The sequence below is a fragment of the Oncorhynchus mykiss genome, chromosome 23 (assembly GCF_013265735.2).
Source record: "Oncorhynchus mykiss isolate Arlee chromosome 23, USDA_OmykA_1.1, whole genome shotgun sequence".
Lineage (NCBI taxonomy): Eukaryota > Metazoa > Chordata > Actinopteri > Salmoniformes > Salmonidae > Oncorhynchus > Oncorhynchus mykiss.
Window position 1 is genome coordinate 44,535,597 of NC_048587.1, and position 18,659 is coordinate 44,554,255.

An 18,659-nucleotide genomic window follows, 5' to 3' on the forward strand; every position below is an offset into this window, starting at 1 on the left:
TAGATATGCAGTGGAAGAATGTGTAAAGTAGAAATAAAAATAATGGGGTGCAAAGGAGCTAAATAAATAAATAAATAAAATACAGTAGGGAAAGAGGTAGTTGTTTGGGCTAAATTATAGGTGGGCTATGTACAGGTGCAGCAATATGTGAGCTGCTCTGACAGTTGGTGCTTAAAGCTAGTGAGGGAGATAAGTGTTTCCAGTTTCAGAGATTTTTGTAGTTCGTTCCAGTCATTGGCAGCAGAGAACTGGAAGGAGAGGAGGCCAAAGAAAGAATTGGATTTGGGGTGACTGGAGAGATATACCTGCTGGAGCGTGTGCTACAGGTGGGTGATGCTATGGTGACCAGCGAGCTGAGATAAGGGGGGACTTTACCTAGCAGGGTCTTGTAGATGACATGGAGCCAGTGGGTTTGGCAACGAGTATGAAGCGAGGGCCAGCCAACGAGAGCGTACAGGTCGCAATGGTGGGTAGTATATGGGGCTTTGGTGACAAAATGGATTGCACTGTGATAGACTGCATCCAATTTGTTGAGTAGGGTATTGGAGGCTATTTTGTAAATGACATCGCCGAAGTCGAGGATTGGTAGGATGGTCAGTTTTACAAGTGTATGTTTGGCAGCATGAGTGAAGGATGCTTTGTTGTGAAATAGGAAGCCAATTCTAGATTTAACTTTGGATTGGAGATGTTTGATGTGGGTCTGGAAGGAGAGTTTACAGTCTAACCAGACACCAGAATGAAGCAATAAGGCCCATGAAGGTGTGGTATATGGCCAATATACCACAGCTAAGGGCTGTTGTTCTTACACATGATGGAACGCAGAGTGCCTGGACACAGCCCTTAACCGTGGTATATTGGCAATACCTGAGGTGCCTTATTGCTATTATAAACTGGTTACCAATGTAATTAGAGCATTAAAAATAAATGTTTTGTCGTACCAGTGGTATACGGTTTGATATACCATGGCTGTCAGCCAATCAGAATTCAGGGCTTGAACCACCCAGTTTATAATGCTTTTTAAACATGTTATAAGCATGCATAAGCATTAATAAAGTATTTTAATAAGGCGTATCATGTGTTTTTTAACCTTTATTTTAACAGGGAGTCATATTGAGACCCTGCAGAAACACACACATCAAATACCAAATGCAATCATTAAATATCTCTGTGTATCAACATTTCAACACTCAACATAACTGTTACCTAAATTTTATTTACAGCAGGTACAGTATGACTTACATGTATTTGCTGGGGACCTGCCCTCGTGCCAGCTTGCGTGCGTTCTCATCTAACTGCCACGCCATCCAGAAGCCAAAGTTGCCCTTTGGTAGCGTGTCTTCAATGTACAGGATGTCATCCTTCTTGAAACTCAGCTCCAGCTCCATCTCTGCTACTCGCTCATAAAGTGCTCTGAAAGGAGAAGGAACACAGATGGGTTGACGCTCATTTAGAAAATGTAAAGATAATTTTCATGGGGATGCAGTGATATTGTACAGTTAAAGAATATAGACATGTAAAAACCAGGTACAGTTTATTTACACCTGATGGATGTTGACTACAGGCCCGATGTGACTCCATATGTGAAGGGGATACAGTAGTAAGATGTTGACTACAGGACGGATGTGACTCCATACGTGAAGGGGATTACAGTAGTAAGATGTTGACTACAGGACCGATGTGACTCCATACGTGAAGGGGATACAGTAGTAAGTTGTTGACTACAGGACGGATGTGACTCCATACGTGAAGGGGATACAGTAGTAAGATGTTGACTACAGGACCGATGTGACTCCATACGTGAAGGGGATTACAGTAGTAAGATGTTGACTACAGGACCGATGTGACTCCATACGTGAAGGGGATTACAGTAGTAAGATGTTGACTACAGGACGGATGTGACTCCATACGTGAAGGGGATACAGTAGTAAGTTGTTGACTACAGGACGGATGTGGGGATTACAGTAGTAAGATGTTGACTACAGGCCCGATGTGACTCCATACGTGAAGGGGATTACAGTAGTAAGATGTTGACTACAGGCCCGATGTGACTCCATACGTGAAGGGGATTACAGTAGTAAGATGTTGACTACAGGCCCGATGTGACTCCATACGTGAAGGGGATTAAAGTAGTAAGATGTTGACTACAGGACGGATGTGACTCCATGCGTGAAGGGGATTACAGTAGTAGGATGTTGACTACAGGACGGATGTGACTCCATACGTGAAGGGGATTAGAGTAGTAAGTTGTTGACTACAGGACGGATGTGACTCCATACGTGAAGGGGATTAGAGTAGTAAGTTGTTGACTACAGGACGGATGTGACTCCATACGTGAAGGGGATTACAGTAGTAAGTTGTTGACTACAGGACGGATGTGACTCCATACGTGAAGGGGATTACAGTAGTAAGTTGTTGACTACAGGACGGATGTGACTCCATACGTGAAGGGGATACAGTAGTAAGATGTTGACTACAGGACGGATGTGACTCCATACGTGAAGGGGATACAGTAGTAAGATGTTGACTACAGGCCCGATGTGACTCCATACGTGAAGGGGATTACAGTAGTAAGATGTTGACTACAGGCCCGATGTGACTCCATACGTGAAGGGGATTAAAGTAGTAAGATGTTGACTACAGGACGGATGTGACTCCATGCGTGAAGGGGATTACAGTAGTAGGATGTTGACTACAGGACGGATGTGACTCCATACGTGAAGGGGATTAGAGTGGTAAGTTGTTGACTACAGGACGGATGTGACTCCATACGTGAAGGGGATTAGAGTAGTAAGTTGTTGACTACAGGACGGATGTGACTCCATACGTGAAGGGGATTACAGTAGTAAGTTGTTGACTACAGGACGGATGTGACTCCATACGTGAAGGGGATTACAGTAGTAAGTTGTTGACTACAGGACGGATGTGACTCCATACGTGAAGGGGATACAGTAGTAAGATGTTGACTACAGGACGGATGTGACTCCATACGTGAAGGGGATACAGTAGTAAGATGTTAACTACAGGACGGATGTGACTCCATACGTGAAGGGGATTACAGTAGTAAGATGTTGACTACAGGACGGATGTGACTCCATACGTGAAGGGGATTACAGTAGTAAGTTGTTGACTACAGGACGGATGTGACTCCATACGTGAAGGGGATTAGAGTAGTAAGTTGTTGACTACAGGACGGATGTGACTCCATACGTGAAGGGGATTAGAGTAGTAAGTTGTTGACTACAGGACGGATGTGACTCCATACGTGAAGGGGATACAGTAGTAAGATGTTGACTACAGGACAGATGTGACTCCATACGTGAAGGGGATTACAGTAGTAAGTTGTTGACTACAGGACCGATGTGACTCCATACGTGAAGGGGATTACAGTAGTAAGTTGTTGACTACAGGACGGATGTGACTCCATACGTGAAGGGGATTACAGTAGTAAGATGTTGACTACAGGACGGATGTGACTCCATACGTGAAGGGGATTAGAGTAGTAAGATGTTGACTACAGGCCCGATGTGACTCCATACGTGAAGGGGATTACAGTAGTAAGATGTTGACTACAGGACGGATGTGACTCCATGCGTGAAGGGGATTACAGTAGTAAGTTGTTGACTACAGGACGGATGTGACTCCATACGTGAAGGGGATTACAGTAGTAAGTTGTTGACTACAGGACGGATGTGACTCCATACGTGAAGGGGATTACAGTAGTAAGTTGTTGACTACAGGACGGATGTGACTCCATACGTGAAGGGGATTACAGTAGTAAATTGTTGACTACAGGACGGATGTGACTCCATACGTGAAGGGGATTACAGTAGTAAGTTGTTGACTACAGGACGGATGTGACTCCATACGTGAAGGGGATTAGAGTAGTAAGATGTTGACTACAGGCCCGATGTGACTCCATACGTAAAGGGGATTACAGTAGTAAGATGTTGACTACAGGACGGATGTGACTCCATGCGTGAAGGGGATTACAGTAGTAGGATGTTGACTACAGGACGGATGTGACTCCATACGTAAAGGGGATTAGAGTAGTAAGTTGTTGACTACAGGACGGATGTGACTCCATACGTGAAGGGGATACAGTAGTAAGATGTTGACTACAGGACCGATGTGACTCCATACGTGAAGGGGATTACAGTAGTAAGATGTTGACTACAGGACGGATGTGACTCCATACGTGAAGGGGATACAGTAGTAAGTTGTTGACTACAGGACGGATGTGGGGATTACAGTAGTAAGATGTTGACTACAGGCCCGATGTGACTCCATACGTGAAGGGGATTACAGTAGTAAGATGTTGACTACAGGCCCGATGTGACTCCATACGTGAAGGGGATTACAGTAGTAAGATGTTGACTACAGGCCCGATGTGACTCCATACGTGAAGGGGATTACAGTAGTAAGATGTTGACTACAGGACGGATGTGACTCCATACGTGAAGGGGATTAGAGTAGTAAATTGTTGACTACAGGACGGATGTGACTCCATACGTGAAGGGGATTACAGTAGTAAGTTGTTGACTACAGGACGGATGTGACTCCATGCGTGAAGGGGATTACAGTAGTAAGTTGTTGACTACAGGACGGATGTGACTCCATACGTGAAGGGGATTACAGTAGTAAGTTGTTGACTACAGGACTGATGTGACTCCATACGTGAAGGGGATTACAGTAGTAAGTTGTTGACTACAGGACGGATGTGACTCCATACGTGAAGGGGATTACAGTAGTAAGTTGTTGACTACAGGACGGATGTGACTCCATACGTGAAGGGGATTACAGTAGTAAGTTGTTGACTACAGGATGGATGTGACTCCATACGTGAAGGGGATTAGAGTAGTAAGATGTTGACTACAGGCCCGATGTGACTCCATACGTGAAGGGGATTACAGTAGTAAGATGTTGACTACAGGACGGATGTGACTCCATGCGTGAAGGGGATACAGTAGTAGGATGTTGACTACAGGACGGATGTGACTCCATACGTGAAGGGGATTAGAGTAGTAAGTTGTTGACTACAGGACGGATGTGACTCCATACGTGAAGGGGATTACAGTAGTAGGATGTTGACTACAGGACGGATGTGACTCCATACGTGAAGGGGATTAGAGTAGTAAGTTGTTGACTACAGGACGGATGTGACTCCATACGTGAAGGGGATACAGTAGTAAGATGTTGACTACAGGACCGATGTGACTCCATACGTGAAGGGGATTACAGTAGTAGGATGTTGACTACAGGACGGATGTGACTCCATACGTGAAGGGGATTAGAGTAGTAAGTTGTTGACTACAGGACGGATGTGACTCCATACGTGAAGGGGATACAGTAGTAAGATGTTGACTACAGGACCGATGTGACTCCATACGTGAAGGGGATTACAGTAGTAAGATGTTGACTACAGGACCGATGTGACTCCATACGTGAAGGGGATTAGAGTAGTAAGTTGTTGACTACAGGACGGATGTGACTCCATACGTGAAGGGGATTACAGTAGTACGATGACTACAGGACGGATGTGACTCCATACGTGAAGGGGATTACAGTAGTACGATGACTACAGGACAGATGTGACTCCATACGTGAAGGGGATACAGTAGTACGATGACTACAGGACGGATGTGACTCCATACGTGAAGGGGATTACAGTAGTATGATGACTACAGGACGGATGTGACTCCATACGTGAAGGGGATTGCAGTAGTACGATGACTACAGGACGGATGTGACTCCATACGTGAAGGGGATTACAGTAGTAAGATGTTGACTACAGGACGGATGTGACTCCATACGTGAAGGGGATTACAGTAGTAAGATGTTGACTACAGGACGGATGTGACTCCATACGTGAAGGGGATTACAGTAGTAAGATGTTGACTACAGGACGGATGTGACTCCATACGTAAAGGGGATTACAGTAGTAAGTTGTTGACTACAGGACGGATGTGACTCCATACGTGAAGGGGACACAGTAGTAAGTTGTTGACTACAGGACGGATGTGACTCCATACGTGAAGGGGATTACAGTAGTAAGTTGTTGACTACAGGACGGATGTGACTCCATACGTGAAGGGGATTACAGTAGTAAGATGTTGACTACAGGACGGATGTGACTCCATACGTGAAGGGGATTACAGTAGTAAGATGACTACAGGACCGATGTGACTCCATACGTGAAGGAGATTACAGTAGTAAGATGTTGACTACAGGACGGATGTGACTCCATACGTGAAGGAGATTACAGTAGTAAGATGTTGACTACAGGACGGATGTGACTCCATACGTGAAGGGGATTACAGTAGTAAGATGTTGACTGATGTTTCAAAAAGAAATATGTGCAGCAATCTGATATGAAAACATTTCAGAGTGACAACATAGTTTTAGTACCTGATGTAAAAACCATCTCCTGGTGAGTCTTTGAGCATGGCGAGCTCATCCAGACGATGTTGGACTTTAAACATGACCGTTTCAGCCGGTTTCAACATCTCCAGGTAAGCCTCTTCCGCAGTCTTATTCTTCATGTTGACACCATTGTACTGTTGAAAAACATCCATTCAATATTGAGCAAAGTAATAATGCAAAATGTTTGTGAATCACTGAATAGTTTGCTAACATCAAATTAACTGTACATAAAAAAATGGAATCAGTAGCTAGCAAGAAGAAAGGTATGTGTTGGAGTAACTCTGCATCTACTTCAGTGCTACACATGGCCCAGGAAGTCTGTATGTATACCTGTCTCTCTACGTATGTACGTTACCTCTATACTACACTATACGGCCCTATACTCTACCTCCAGTATTTGGTCTCCAGGCACCAGTCCGTCGGGACACTTGGCAGGGCTGTCATCCTCCAGACTCTCTACATATATACCATACAGGTTCCCTCCACAGAGCTGCACCCCCAACTCTCCCTGGGGCTTCTTCAGCCGCACCAGCCTCACCTCTGGGGCCCTGCGAGAGCCTGCACCTGGAGATGATAGCCTGGACAGAGACGGATATGCCTCCCATAGTCAGAGTCTATCTGGCAACCCAATGACCACCACTTAAATTTGGTCAATTCAGGAACGTAACTCAAATTCCAACTTCCTGCATTGACTGAATATGAATGGTGTATGAATATTATATGAACCCTGATGACATATTAATAACTAACACTAAGGAACAGAATGCTACAGCTGTTGTTTATTTGATTTATTTCGACAATATTATGTCCACCTGAGTTATCCTGTACCTGAAGGAGCTGTGAGGGCTGGTGGCTGGGGTGGTCTGTTTAGAAGGTGGTGTCATGGTCCCTTCGTCTTGCTCACTCAAGGTGTCGATGACGGAGTGATTGTCTGGAGTGGTGGCTCCGCTGAGCTGGGGGGTTGGCTGACCACTGATGGACTCCATACGAGAACTGAAGAGAATGTCATCAAAATCAGTCTCCTATTACCTGGAGCGAGAGAGGTTTCCCAGCTCTGTGTGTGTGTGTGTGTGTGTGTGTGTGTGTGTGTGTGTGTGTGTGTGTGTGTGTGTGTGTGGCGTACCCTTACCTGGAGCAAGAGAGGTTTCCCAGCTCTGTGTATGTGTGTGTGTGTGTGTGTGTGTGTGTGTGTGTGTGTGTGTGTGTGTGTGTGTGTGTGTGTTTGTGTGTGTGTGTGTGTCTGTGTGTCTGTGTGTGTGTGTGTCTGTGTGTCTGTGTGTGTATCTGTGTGTCTGTGTGTGTGTCTGTGTGTCTGTGTGTCTGTGTGTGCGTGGCCTTACCTGGAGCGAGAGTGGTTTCCCAGCTGGAACATGTGTGGATTGTACTGAGCCAGGATGGTGATGGTGTCACACTGCTGACCAATCACAAGCCTCGCCTGCTGCTCATTGGCGTTCCGCAAGTTGATCCCATTAAACTGAAAGAAAGAACAACAACAGTTTGAGTGAGTGAGTGAGGGATGGATGAGTGAGAGGGATAGAAGAAGAGAGAGAGAGCGAGAGAGACAGGGGGAAAGGTGAGAGAAAGAGAGTAAGATTAAGATCAAGAATGTGGGTAAATGGCATTTAAACATGTTTTTTGAGCTAAAGGTGCTAGATGTAGTATGTCTCAGGCATGAGTAAGCAAGGTAAACACTTAGGCTGAAAATAAACAACTCTGCCCCCTCCCCTGCATTCTGTTTCCCCACAACATGGTGGAGACTTTGTGGCTGTGGAATCTAGTGGAAACCACTCGCGCTTGAGCCCTTTACTTACAGCATGATCCACCAACTTTAAACAGTTAAAAATACTATATTTTTCATTATTAAAAAAATATTTGGGTAGCCAAGCGGTTAGAGCGTTGTGCCAGTAACCGAAAGGTTGCTGGTTTGAATACCAGAGCTGACAAGTTGAAAGATCTGTAGATGTGCCCTTGAGCAAGGCACTTCACCCTTATTTGCTCCAGTGGCACCATACTGCTATGGCTGACCCTGTAAAACAACATATTTGAAATCAAATGTATCGCTCACAGGTGTAGTGAAATGCCACCGCTGCAGGTGACAATACAAAATTAAAACATATATTTCACAGCGATTTAAATGGTACAATGAGGGGCCTCCCGGGTGGCCCCTTAACCACTGCGCCACCCGGGAGGCCCCTCATTGTACACCTGCGACCGATACATTTGAGCAAGAGACTCTGAGTTCACGACCGGGAGGCCCATGGGGCGACACACAATTGGCCTAGCGTCGTCCGGGTTAGGGAGGGGTTGGCCGGTAGGGATATCCTTGTCTCATCGCGCACCAGCGACTCCTGTGGCGGGCCGGGCGCAGTGTGCGCTAACCAAGGTTGCCAGGTGCACGGTGTAGCCTCAGACACATTGGTGCGGCTGGCTTCCGGGTTGGATGTGCGCTGTGTTAAGAAGCAGTGCGGCTTGTTTGGGTTGTGTTTCGGAGGACGCATGACTCTCTCCCGAGCCCGTACGGGAGTTGTAGCGATGAGACAAGATAGTAGCTACTAACAATTGGATACCACGAAATTGGGGAGAAAAAGGGGGCAAAATAAATAAAATAAAATATTATTTTTTTTATTTAAAAAAAATTGGTACAATGATGCTGTACACAATGAATTGCTTGTTTTGTCACATAAACTGAAATGAGGCAAACATAATAGAATTCTAACAACCAGGTAATGGCAGGGTGATTTCTGCCATTGATGATTCTGCTTGTGGGATGATAACCACCCCTCTGAGTGACGCTGAAGGAATAGTGTGGTGGGTGGGGGGGTGCAGCCTGCCAATTTAACAACAAGAGCCGGTCCGGCTTTCGTTGACCAATAGGAAGACTGAACCATCGTTATGCAATTTTATGTGGCACCAAAAACATGTTTTTTTTTTTTTAACATTGTGAAACCCATCATTCAAACATTTCATTATTACTGCAGATATATAGCTGACACTCTTATCCAGAGCGACTAACAGTAGTGAGAGCATATATTTTCATACTGGTCCCCTGTGGGAATTGAACCAACAACCCTGGCGTTGCAAGCGTCATTCAAGTCCAATGATCTACTAACTGAGCTACACGGGACTATGACCCAAAAAGTAGGTGAGGAAAACGTACCTCCAGCAGTTGGTCCCCGTACTCCAGCCGTGCTTGGTGTGCAATGCTTCCTGCCGTCACCTTGGACACGAACACACCCCCATTCTCCCCACTCACTATGGAGATGCCCAGCGGTTCTGCCCCCTTCTGTACCGTCACGTTACGGGGCTCCTCCAGATAGGGCCTTTTAGGAGACCAACAGAAAGAAGAACATTACAAAACCTAATACTGACTTAGCGTCATACTGTAATGACACCACACACACACACACAAAACCCATCCCATTAAAACATCATCAAGCAAAAAGTGGTTTTATTTTGGCACAATTTTGAAATAATACTAAATACCAAAGGCCAATGTAAATGAGTAAATGATATGGGAAAGTACTGACTAGCCTGAATGTGAATGCCTCCTTCTGTTAAAGCATATTACGACACAGATATAAGCTGTGCATACAAAGGATGTTCCAGCCAGGCTCCAGGTCATGTTCCAATCATGCGATCAGACAAAATTCAACAGCATCGTCATGCAATTTTAAGGAACTAGTGAAAAGCACTGAAGACACTTTAAAGGAATATAATGTGTATTTTCTCTTCTGTTATAGCTTAGTCTCAACATCTCACTAAGGACTTCTCAAATGCAAAGGATTAGCGTTGCAAAATTCCAGGAAGTTTCAAAGTGGCACAAAATACTTTTTGGAATTCATGGGAATTTACATAGAATTTACAATTCGGGGAGTTTAAGCACACTGATTGCTTTTCCCCTTATTCTTATATGCTTCCTGTCATCAATTGAGCCATATTACTTAAAGCATTACAAATAAAACAGTCAGGTACTTTAACAATGTTAGAAAAATCAAGACTCAAGAGGCACCCATTTCTGCGTGCCTGACTAGTGTAGAACAAACCTCAAGCTCCGTAATGAGGAGAACCTGGGCCTAACAGCCAGAGGCAGGCGGAGAAAGGATCTGTTATAGAACAGATATCTAGAGCAGAGATGAAGAGGGAAGGAAGAGAAATGGGGAGAGAGAGGAAAGAGGGAAAGACAGGGAAAGACAGGGAAAGACAGGGAAAGAGAAGGAAAGAGAAGGAAAGACAGGGAAAGACAGGGAAAGACAGGGGAACACAGGGAAAGAGAAGGAAAGAGAAGGAAAGACAGGGAAAGACAGGGAAAGACAGGGGAAGAGAGAAGAGAAGGAAAATACAGGGAAAGAGAGGGAAAGACAGGGAAAGAGAGGGAAAGACCGAGAAAGACAGGGAAAGACAGGGAAAGACAGGGGAAGACAGGGGAAGACAGGGGAAGACAGGGAAAGAGAAGGAAAGACAGGGAAAGACAGGGAAAGACAGGGAAAGACAGGGGAAGAGAGAAGAGAAGGAAAGACAGGGAAAGAGAAGGAAAGACAGGGAAAGAGAGGGAAAGAGAGGGAAAGACAGGGAAAGACAGGGAAAGACAGGGAAAGACAGGGGAAGAGAGAAGATAAGGAAAATACAGGGAAAGAGAGAAGATAAGGAAAATACAGGGAAAGAGAAGGAAAGACAGGGAAAGAGAGTGAAAAACAGGGAAAGACAGGGGAAGACAGGGGAAGACAGGGAAAGAGAAGGAAAGACAGGGAAAGACAGGGAAAGACAGGGAAAGAGAGAAGAGAAGGAAAGACAGGGAAAGACAGGGAAAGACAGGGGAAGACAGGGGAAGAGAGAAGAGAAGGAAAGACAGGGAAAGACAGGGAAAGAGAGAAGAGAAGGAAAGACAGGGAAAGACAGGGAAAGACAGGGAAAGAGAGAAGAGAAGGAAAGACAGGGGAACACAGGGGAAGAGAGAAGAGAAGGAAAATACAGGGAAAGAGAGAAGAGGAGGAAAATACAGGGAAAGAGAGGGAAAGAAAATCACACAGAGAGGGTGAAGAGAGGGAAAGAGGGTGAGAAGAGGGACAGAGGGTGAGGAGAGGGACAGAGGGTGAAGAGAGGGAAAGAGGGTGAGAAGAGGGACAGAGGGTGAGGAGAGGGACAGAGGGTGAGGAGAGGGACAGAGGGTGAAGAGAGGGACAGAGGGTGAAGAGAGGGACAGAGGGTGAAGAGAGGGACAGAGGGTGAGGAGAGGGACAGAGGGTGAAGAGAGGGACAGAGGGTGAAGAGAGGGACAGAGGGTGAGGAGAGGGACAGAGGGAAAGGGGAAGAGAGGGAAGAGAAGAAAAAGAGGGGAAGACGGAAAAAGAGTAACGAGGCAAAGGAGGGAAAGCAAGAAAGGGAAAGGGAGCGAATAGAAAATCCCAGAAAGGAGAGGATGGATGTCAGGAAGGTTCAGAGAGCTCCAGATAGACAAGGGGAAGGAAAGACAGTTTACAGATAAAATTATAGAAGATGGAGCCACAAACAACGTGGGACACAGCTTCCAGACAGTGATGTTTACTTCACCACTAACACTACGATCAGCATCAACTCACAGACAGACAGACAAGAGCCAAAGACAAACAGAAGAGAGACCGATGGGATGTACAGGTATACTGTATATCAACATGTTCCATTGACTAATGAGGCAACAGGTAACTAGTCAAAGTGATGGGGATGGTACCTCAAAGCAGGTGTGTGTGTGTGTGTGTGTGTGTGTGTGTGTGTGTGTGTGTGTGTGTGTGTGTGTGTGTGTGTGTGTGTGTGTGTGTTAGGGTCCTGCATCAGGTCGGAAAGGTCTTCAATCAAAATATATAGATTTTTTACAAACCCAGGAGCTTGTTGTGTTGCGAATTCCATTCTGTGAGTGGTGAGGCAGGCAGTAGGCTGTGAGAGAGTGTAGAGCAGGTACTGTCTCTTTGTGTGGTGCTGAAACATTCTAATTTGTCCACGTGCAGAGCTATGTTCCGTCCCGCCACCACACGTGACAATACATTGTCAAGTTTTCTTTCCCTAGCTAGGCTAGCTCACTTGGAAATGGTTAATCTAACCAGAGAAATAAGAAGATAGTTTATAATGGTGGAATAGACCATCGTGGAAACAGGTGCTGGCAAGTGAAACCCCTGGTTAGGAAGGATTTTGGAGTCCCTGTAGGCAAGGAGAGCAACCCGGTAGATGGATAGCTTACATAGTCTGCAAAACGTGTCCAGAAGGTATTTGTTGACAATAGTTCTGTTAATTATCAGTTTGTTCATTTAGACCATACGCAGATCATATAAAGTTTAAACCGTTGCAGCTGGTGAAAGTTTGAGTATAGCCAACTAAATGCATGTGTTTTTGTAGGCTATATTAGATTCTGGGAATTGTTCATTTAAGTTTCAATTAAACTATTTGATTATCTGAAAACATATTGAATGTAGAGGTATTGTTTTGTTTGTCGGCTATAGGCTTTCATTAGGTAAGAAGGCTAATTAGAAGTCAATTTGATTTGTCAATGTGCTGCATCGTTGGTTTCCTTTTATTCAAATGTTGAATAGACATGCAGACAAATTCATTAATGCAGGGAAGGGGAATAATAGCCTACTACTCTGGAGTCATAAAAACAATTAAATAAATGTACATTATTTTGCGGGTCAGGGATTAGCTCTCGGAACAATGCTATGCGGGTGGGTCGGGTTGCAGAGAAAAATCTGTCCTGCTGTGGGGTATTGGGTGGGGCTCGGAATTGATGTAGCCGGCACGGGACAGGTGTGGCTCCGAAAAACTGACCCAGGTAGGACTCTAGTGTGCTGATGCGCGCACATGTGTGGCTGTGTGTGTGCTTTCGCGCTGTGTGTTTGTGTGTGCATGTTTGCACCTGTCCTTCCGTCGGTCCCCTATTAAGGCAGGGCTGCCTGATATCCTGGGCTGGGTGGCGCTGGTGGAGATAGAGCTCTGTGATTGGCTGCTGGCAAAGGACGCTGTCTCTAGATTGGCGGGGGACATGGGAGGAGTGGAGTGGGACAGGGAGCTGCACTCTGAGTGGGACAAGGACCCTGGTGGGGGGAAGGCGAGAGGAGGGTGACATGGTGGAAGAAAAGAGAGGGAGGAGAAACTAAGTTACTCATAGGTTATTACTGTGTCGTAATCCAATTGCCCATGTACTTTCTAGGTAAATAAATGCTACTTTTGTTACCACATAGTTGATGGGCACAGAAAAAAAGAATTGAATCCCTTCAAATACATTCATGAAAATCTATTCATTACATACATTCATAATTCAATAAGCTCATACTGTTGGAGGAGTGTAAATATGTAACCTTGTAGCAGCAGGAGACATAAACAACCTACCTCTATCAGACCCTGCAACAGACCGTGGGTATCGAGTAGGGGGGATTTTAATACGCTCGTGCCGGAAATGTAAATTACCAGAGGAACCTGTCAAGATCATAAACAGATGGAGGTGAGTTACCAGTAGTAACATTCAGACTAACAGTAATAACAACCTCTATCTTAGAGGGGTAAGACAAGTGAATGTTAATATCATTCATGCCATGAAAGACCATAAACTGATTATAACGATAGTAAAAGCACTACATGTATGATCCCGTGTGGCTCAGTTGGTAGATGCATGCAACGCCAGGGTTGTGGGTTCGAATCCCACGGGGGACGAGTAAAAAAAGAGGTGGGTAGCCAAGTTTCAAATGTATCCACTCACCTCTGTGGATCAGAGTGTCTGCTAAATGACTAAAATGTATCCCCTCACGTCTGTGGATCAGAGTGTTTGCTAAATGACTAAAATGTATCCCCTCACCTCTGTGGATCAGAGTGTTTGCTAAATGTTTAAAATGTATCCCCTCACCTCTGTGGATCAGAGTGTCTGCTAAATGACTAAAATGTATCCCCTCACCTCTGTAAGTGGCTGTGGATCAGAGTGTCTGCTAAATGACTAAAATGTATCCCCTCACCTCTGTAAGTGGCTGTGGATCAGAGTGTCTGCTAAATGACTAAAATGTATCCACTCACCTCTGTGGATCAGAGTGTCTGCTAAATGACTAAAATGTATCCACTCACCTCTGTAAGTGGCTGTGGATCAGAGTGTCTGCTAAATGACTAAAATGTATCCACTCACATCTGTGGATCAGAGTGTCTGCTAAGTGACTAAAATGTATCCCCTCACCTCTGTAAGTGGCTGTGGATCAGAGTGTCTGCTAAATGACTAAAATGTATCCCCTCACCTCTGTAAGTGGCTGTGGATCAGAGTGTCTGCTAAATGACTAAAATGTATCCACTCACATCTGTGGATCAGAGTGTCTGCTAAGTGACTAAAATGTATCCCCTCACCTCTGTAAGTGGCTGTGGATCAGAGTGTCTGCTAAATGACTAAAATGTATCCACTCACATCTGTGGATCAGAGTGTCTGCTAAATGACTAAAATGTATCCACTCACCTCTGTAAGTGACTGTGGATCAGAGTGTCTGCTAAATGACTAAAATGTATCCACTCACCTCTGTAAGTGACTGTGGATCAGAGTGTCTGCTAAATGACTAAAATGTATCCACTCACCTCTGTAAGTGACTTTGGATCAGTGTCTGCTAAATGACTAAAATGTATCCCCTCACCTCTGTGGATCAGAGTGTCTGCTAAATGACTAAAATGTATCCACTCACCTCTGTAAGTGGCTGTGGATCAGTGTCTGCTAAATGACTAAAATGTATCCCCTCACCTCTGTGGATCAGAGTGTTTGCTAAATTACTAAAATGTATCCCCTCACCTCTGTGGATCAGAGTGTCTGCTAAATGACTAAAATGTATCCCCTCACCTCTGTAAGTGGCTGTGGATCAGAGTGTCTGCTAAATGACTAAAATGTATCCCCTCACCTCTGTAAGTGGCTGTGGATCAGAGTGTCTGCTAAATGACTAAAATATATCCACTCACCTCTGTAAGTGGCTGTGGATCAGAGTGTCTGCTAAATGACTAAAATGTATCCACTCACCTCTGTAAGTGACTTTGGATCAGTGTCTGCTAAATGACTAAAATGTATCCACTCACCTCTGTAAGTGACTTTGGATCAGTGTCTGCTAAATGACTAAAATGTATCCACTCACCTCTGTAAGTGACTTTGGATCAGTGTCTGCTAAATGACTAAAATGTATCCACTCACCTCTGTAAGTGGCTGTGGATCAGAGTGTCTGCTAAATGACTAAAATGTATCCACTCACCTCTGTAAGTGGCTGTGGATCAGAGTGTCTGCTAAATGACTAAAATGTATCCACTCACCTCTGTAAGTGGCTGTGGATCAGAGTGTCTGCTAAATGACTAAAATGTATCCCCTCACCTCTGTAAGTGACTGTGGATCAGAGTGTCTGCTAAATGACTAAAATGTATCCACTCACCTCTGTAAGTGACTGTGGATCAGAGTGTCTGCTAAATGACTAAAATGTATCCCCTCACCTCTGTGGATCAGAGTGTCTGCTAAGTGACTAAAATGTATCCACTCACCTCTGTGGATCAGAGCATCTGCTAAATGACTAAAATGTATCCACTCACCTCTGTGGATCAGAGTGTCTGCTAAATGACTAAAATGTATCCACTCACCTCTGTGGATCAGAGTGTCTGCTAAATTACTAAAATGTATCCACTCACCTCTGTGGATCAGAGTGTCTGCTAAATGACTAAAATGTATCCACTCACCTCTGTGGATCAGAGTGTCTGCTAAATGACTAAAATGTATCCACTCACCTCTGTAAGTGGCTGTGGATCAGAGTGTCTGCTAAATGACTAAAATGTATCCACTCACCTCTGTAAGTGACTGTGGATCAGAGTGTCTGCTAAATGACTAAAATGTATCCACTCACCTCTGTAAGTGACTGTGGATCAGAGTGTCTGCTAAATGACTAAAATGTATCCACTCACCTCTGTAAGTGACTGTGGATCAGAGCGTCTGCTAAATGACTAAAATGTATCCACTCACCTCTGTGGATCAGAGTGTCTGCTAAATGACTAAAATGTATCCACTCACCTCTGTAAGTGGCTGTGGATCAGAGTGTCTGCTAAATGACTAAAATGTATCCCCTCACCTCTGTAAGTGGCTGTGGATCAGAGTGTCTGCTAAATGACTAAAATGTATCCACTCACCTCTGTAAGTGGCTGTGGATCAGAGCATCTGCTAAATGACTAAAATGTAAATGATTGCTGGCTCATAATGTAGAAATCTAATTATTGACTCAATAAGGTTTTTATTTTTTATTTGTTCATTCGTTCGTTCATTTGTTCGTTCACTGACCCAGTCTGGTACTGGAGGGCAGGGAGTTGGTGCTGTGTGGTGTCTGGCTACAGGGTGATGAATCTGACGTTAAGTCACCAGACCGCTTGTGGCTCAAATCCAGGCTCAGACGACCTTGGTGCTGGGGACTATAGGAGAAGAACACAGTCATCAGATTCATGCAGCCAATTATGACATATCTATGTTGAGCTATATTGTAAGATCTAGACCATTAAGTGCATTGTTGACATTATGTTTATGTTTGAATTACTGCCTTCTAATCATGGACTGATTCAGACCTGGGATACCTGGAAATGGCTTGGCATTGAGGAGGGGTATCTACCTGGGGTGAGAGTGTGAGTGGTTGCCTGAGGTGGGTGCAGGAGGACAGTTGTGGTTTGTGTGAACGTCATGGCTCCAGGCGGTATAGACTGGGTTCCTCATCACAGCGGTGACAGCAGGACACGGGGCTAGACCTCTGTGTCCGGGGTCTGGATGACCAAAAACAAGGACATTTACATTTTAGTCATGAAGCAGACACTCTTATACAGCTCTTATAAGTTAGACGCAATAAGGTAAAAAAAAAAAAGACATGGTCACAATCATCACAATTCAAAAGAGACGCTATCTGTTAAATCAGGGCCAGTAAGGGTTAAGAAAACAGGAAATGAAAGAGATCAGGTGCAATATCACACCTGTACTGAAACACAGTGGAGAAAACAAGATAAGAAGATGCATCTTTAATGAGATAATCTAATATACAATTACTTGTTCAGATAGTTGTAACAGGAGACTTACGTGCAGTCATGGTGCTGCTGTATCCTGGTGGTACCAAAGGCATGCTGTAACGATGAGAGCGCATGGGAGAGAAACGCACCAAGTCCACCGGCTCTGGAGACGCCTCGTCATTAGAGAAACTCTGGACGCACAGTAAAGACGGACAGGAACTATCAGCTCTAGTAACACACACTGACACGGCATGCAGCGTATGGAAAACACAGGAGTTCATTGCAGAGTGAATATTTGCTGCGTGTAATGGCAAATCAATAAGAATATCAACATCGTACCAAAAGGAAACTTGGAAAGTTTGGCTAAGCACAGCCACAGGGCTCAATTAATTAATCAACCAAACAACCAATCAATCAATCAACCAATCAATCAGGAATGTTATTTACCTGGATAGGGATGTGGATGTGTAGAGGGGTCATGTTCCGGCGTAACGCAGGGGCTGATTTGGGACGGTACCTTCTCCTGTCCCTGTCCAGCTCCTCCCCCCTCTGCCTGCTTACATCCTCATCACATGACTTCCTGGAGCTGATGATTGGCTGCATCCCCTCTCCAGGAGGGTCTATGTAGTAATTGTGCTTCTCACTGTCCCCGTCTCTGTCTCGATTTTCTCTGTCTCTGTCTCTTTCCCCATCTCTGTCCCTTTCCCTATCTCCGTCTCTGTCTCGACCCTCCAGCCCCCCCCCCTCCTGTTGTTTGCCCACCAGGGGTAGGCCACCTGGGGCCTGGCCCGGGGTGGTTGGAGGGGTGCCTGTCCCTGTGGTGATGGTGGAGTCCGAGGCAGAGCTGATCTGCTGGCGGTGTTTGAACCTGAACGAATCGCTCCTCTGAGGTGGGGTGGGAGGGGTCTGCCCTATCCCCACCCCTGGCCCCACCTCAGACTGAGAGTCCTGCGGGGAGTGTTTTGATAGCTGGGACAAGGAGAGGTAGTCCAGCTTGGAGGACGCCTCGGGCCGTTTGAAGGTGTCTGCGTCGAAGATGGACTTCCTCTGCTTGGGCTTCTTATAGATGGAGAGCTGGGCACACTCGAGGATGGACGCGCCCACCAAGACTTTAGGCCAGGTGCCTCCGCTCGGCTTCTCTCTCTCTGGAGTAGTGGTGTGTCCTTCCTCTCCTCCTCTGTCTCCTCCTCTGTCTCTGTCTCCTCCTCTGTCTCTGTCACCTACTCTGTCTCTGTCACCTCCTCTGT

The 18,659-nt window shown here is 45.3% G+C and overlaps 1 protein-coding gene across 1 annotated transcript in view; it reads right to left on the bottom strand.

The window, feature by feature from the left end:
• The window catches only part of LOC110503120 (disks large homolog 5), a 124,320-nt gene that overhangs the window by 13,619 nt on the left and 92,042 nt on the right, over nt 1-18,659 (bottom strand). The window contains exons 21-33 of the mRNA XM_036959905.1: nt 17,860-18,657; nt 17,483-17,603; nt 17,028-17,175; nt 16,706-16,833; nt 13,771-13,857; nt 13,298-13,475; nt 10,464-10,541; nt 9,578-9,740; nt 7,761-7,894; nt 7,249-7,413; nt 6,809-6,998; nt 6,406-6,554; nt 1,240-1,410 (exon numbers count right to left, since the gene is read on the bottom strand). Of these exons, the coding sequence (XP_036815800.1) occupies nt 1,240-1,410; nt 6,406-6,554; nt 6,809-6,998; nt 7,249-7,413; nt 7,761-7,894; nt 9,578-9,740; nt 10,464-10,541; nt 13,298-13,475; nt 13,771-13,857; nt 16,706-16,833; nt 17,028-17,175; nt 17,483-17,603; nt 17,860-18,657 (2,510 nt within the window). The remainder of the gene's footprint in view (nt 1-1,239; nt 1,411-6,405; nt 6,555-6,808; nt 6,999-7,248; nt 7,414-7,760; nt 7,895-9,577; nt 9,741-10,463; nt 10,542-13,297; nt 13,476-13,770; nt 13,858-16,705; nt 16,834-17,027; nt 17,176-17,482; nt 17,604-17,859; nt 18,658-18,659) is intronic.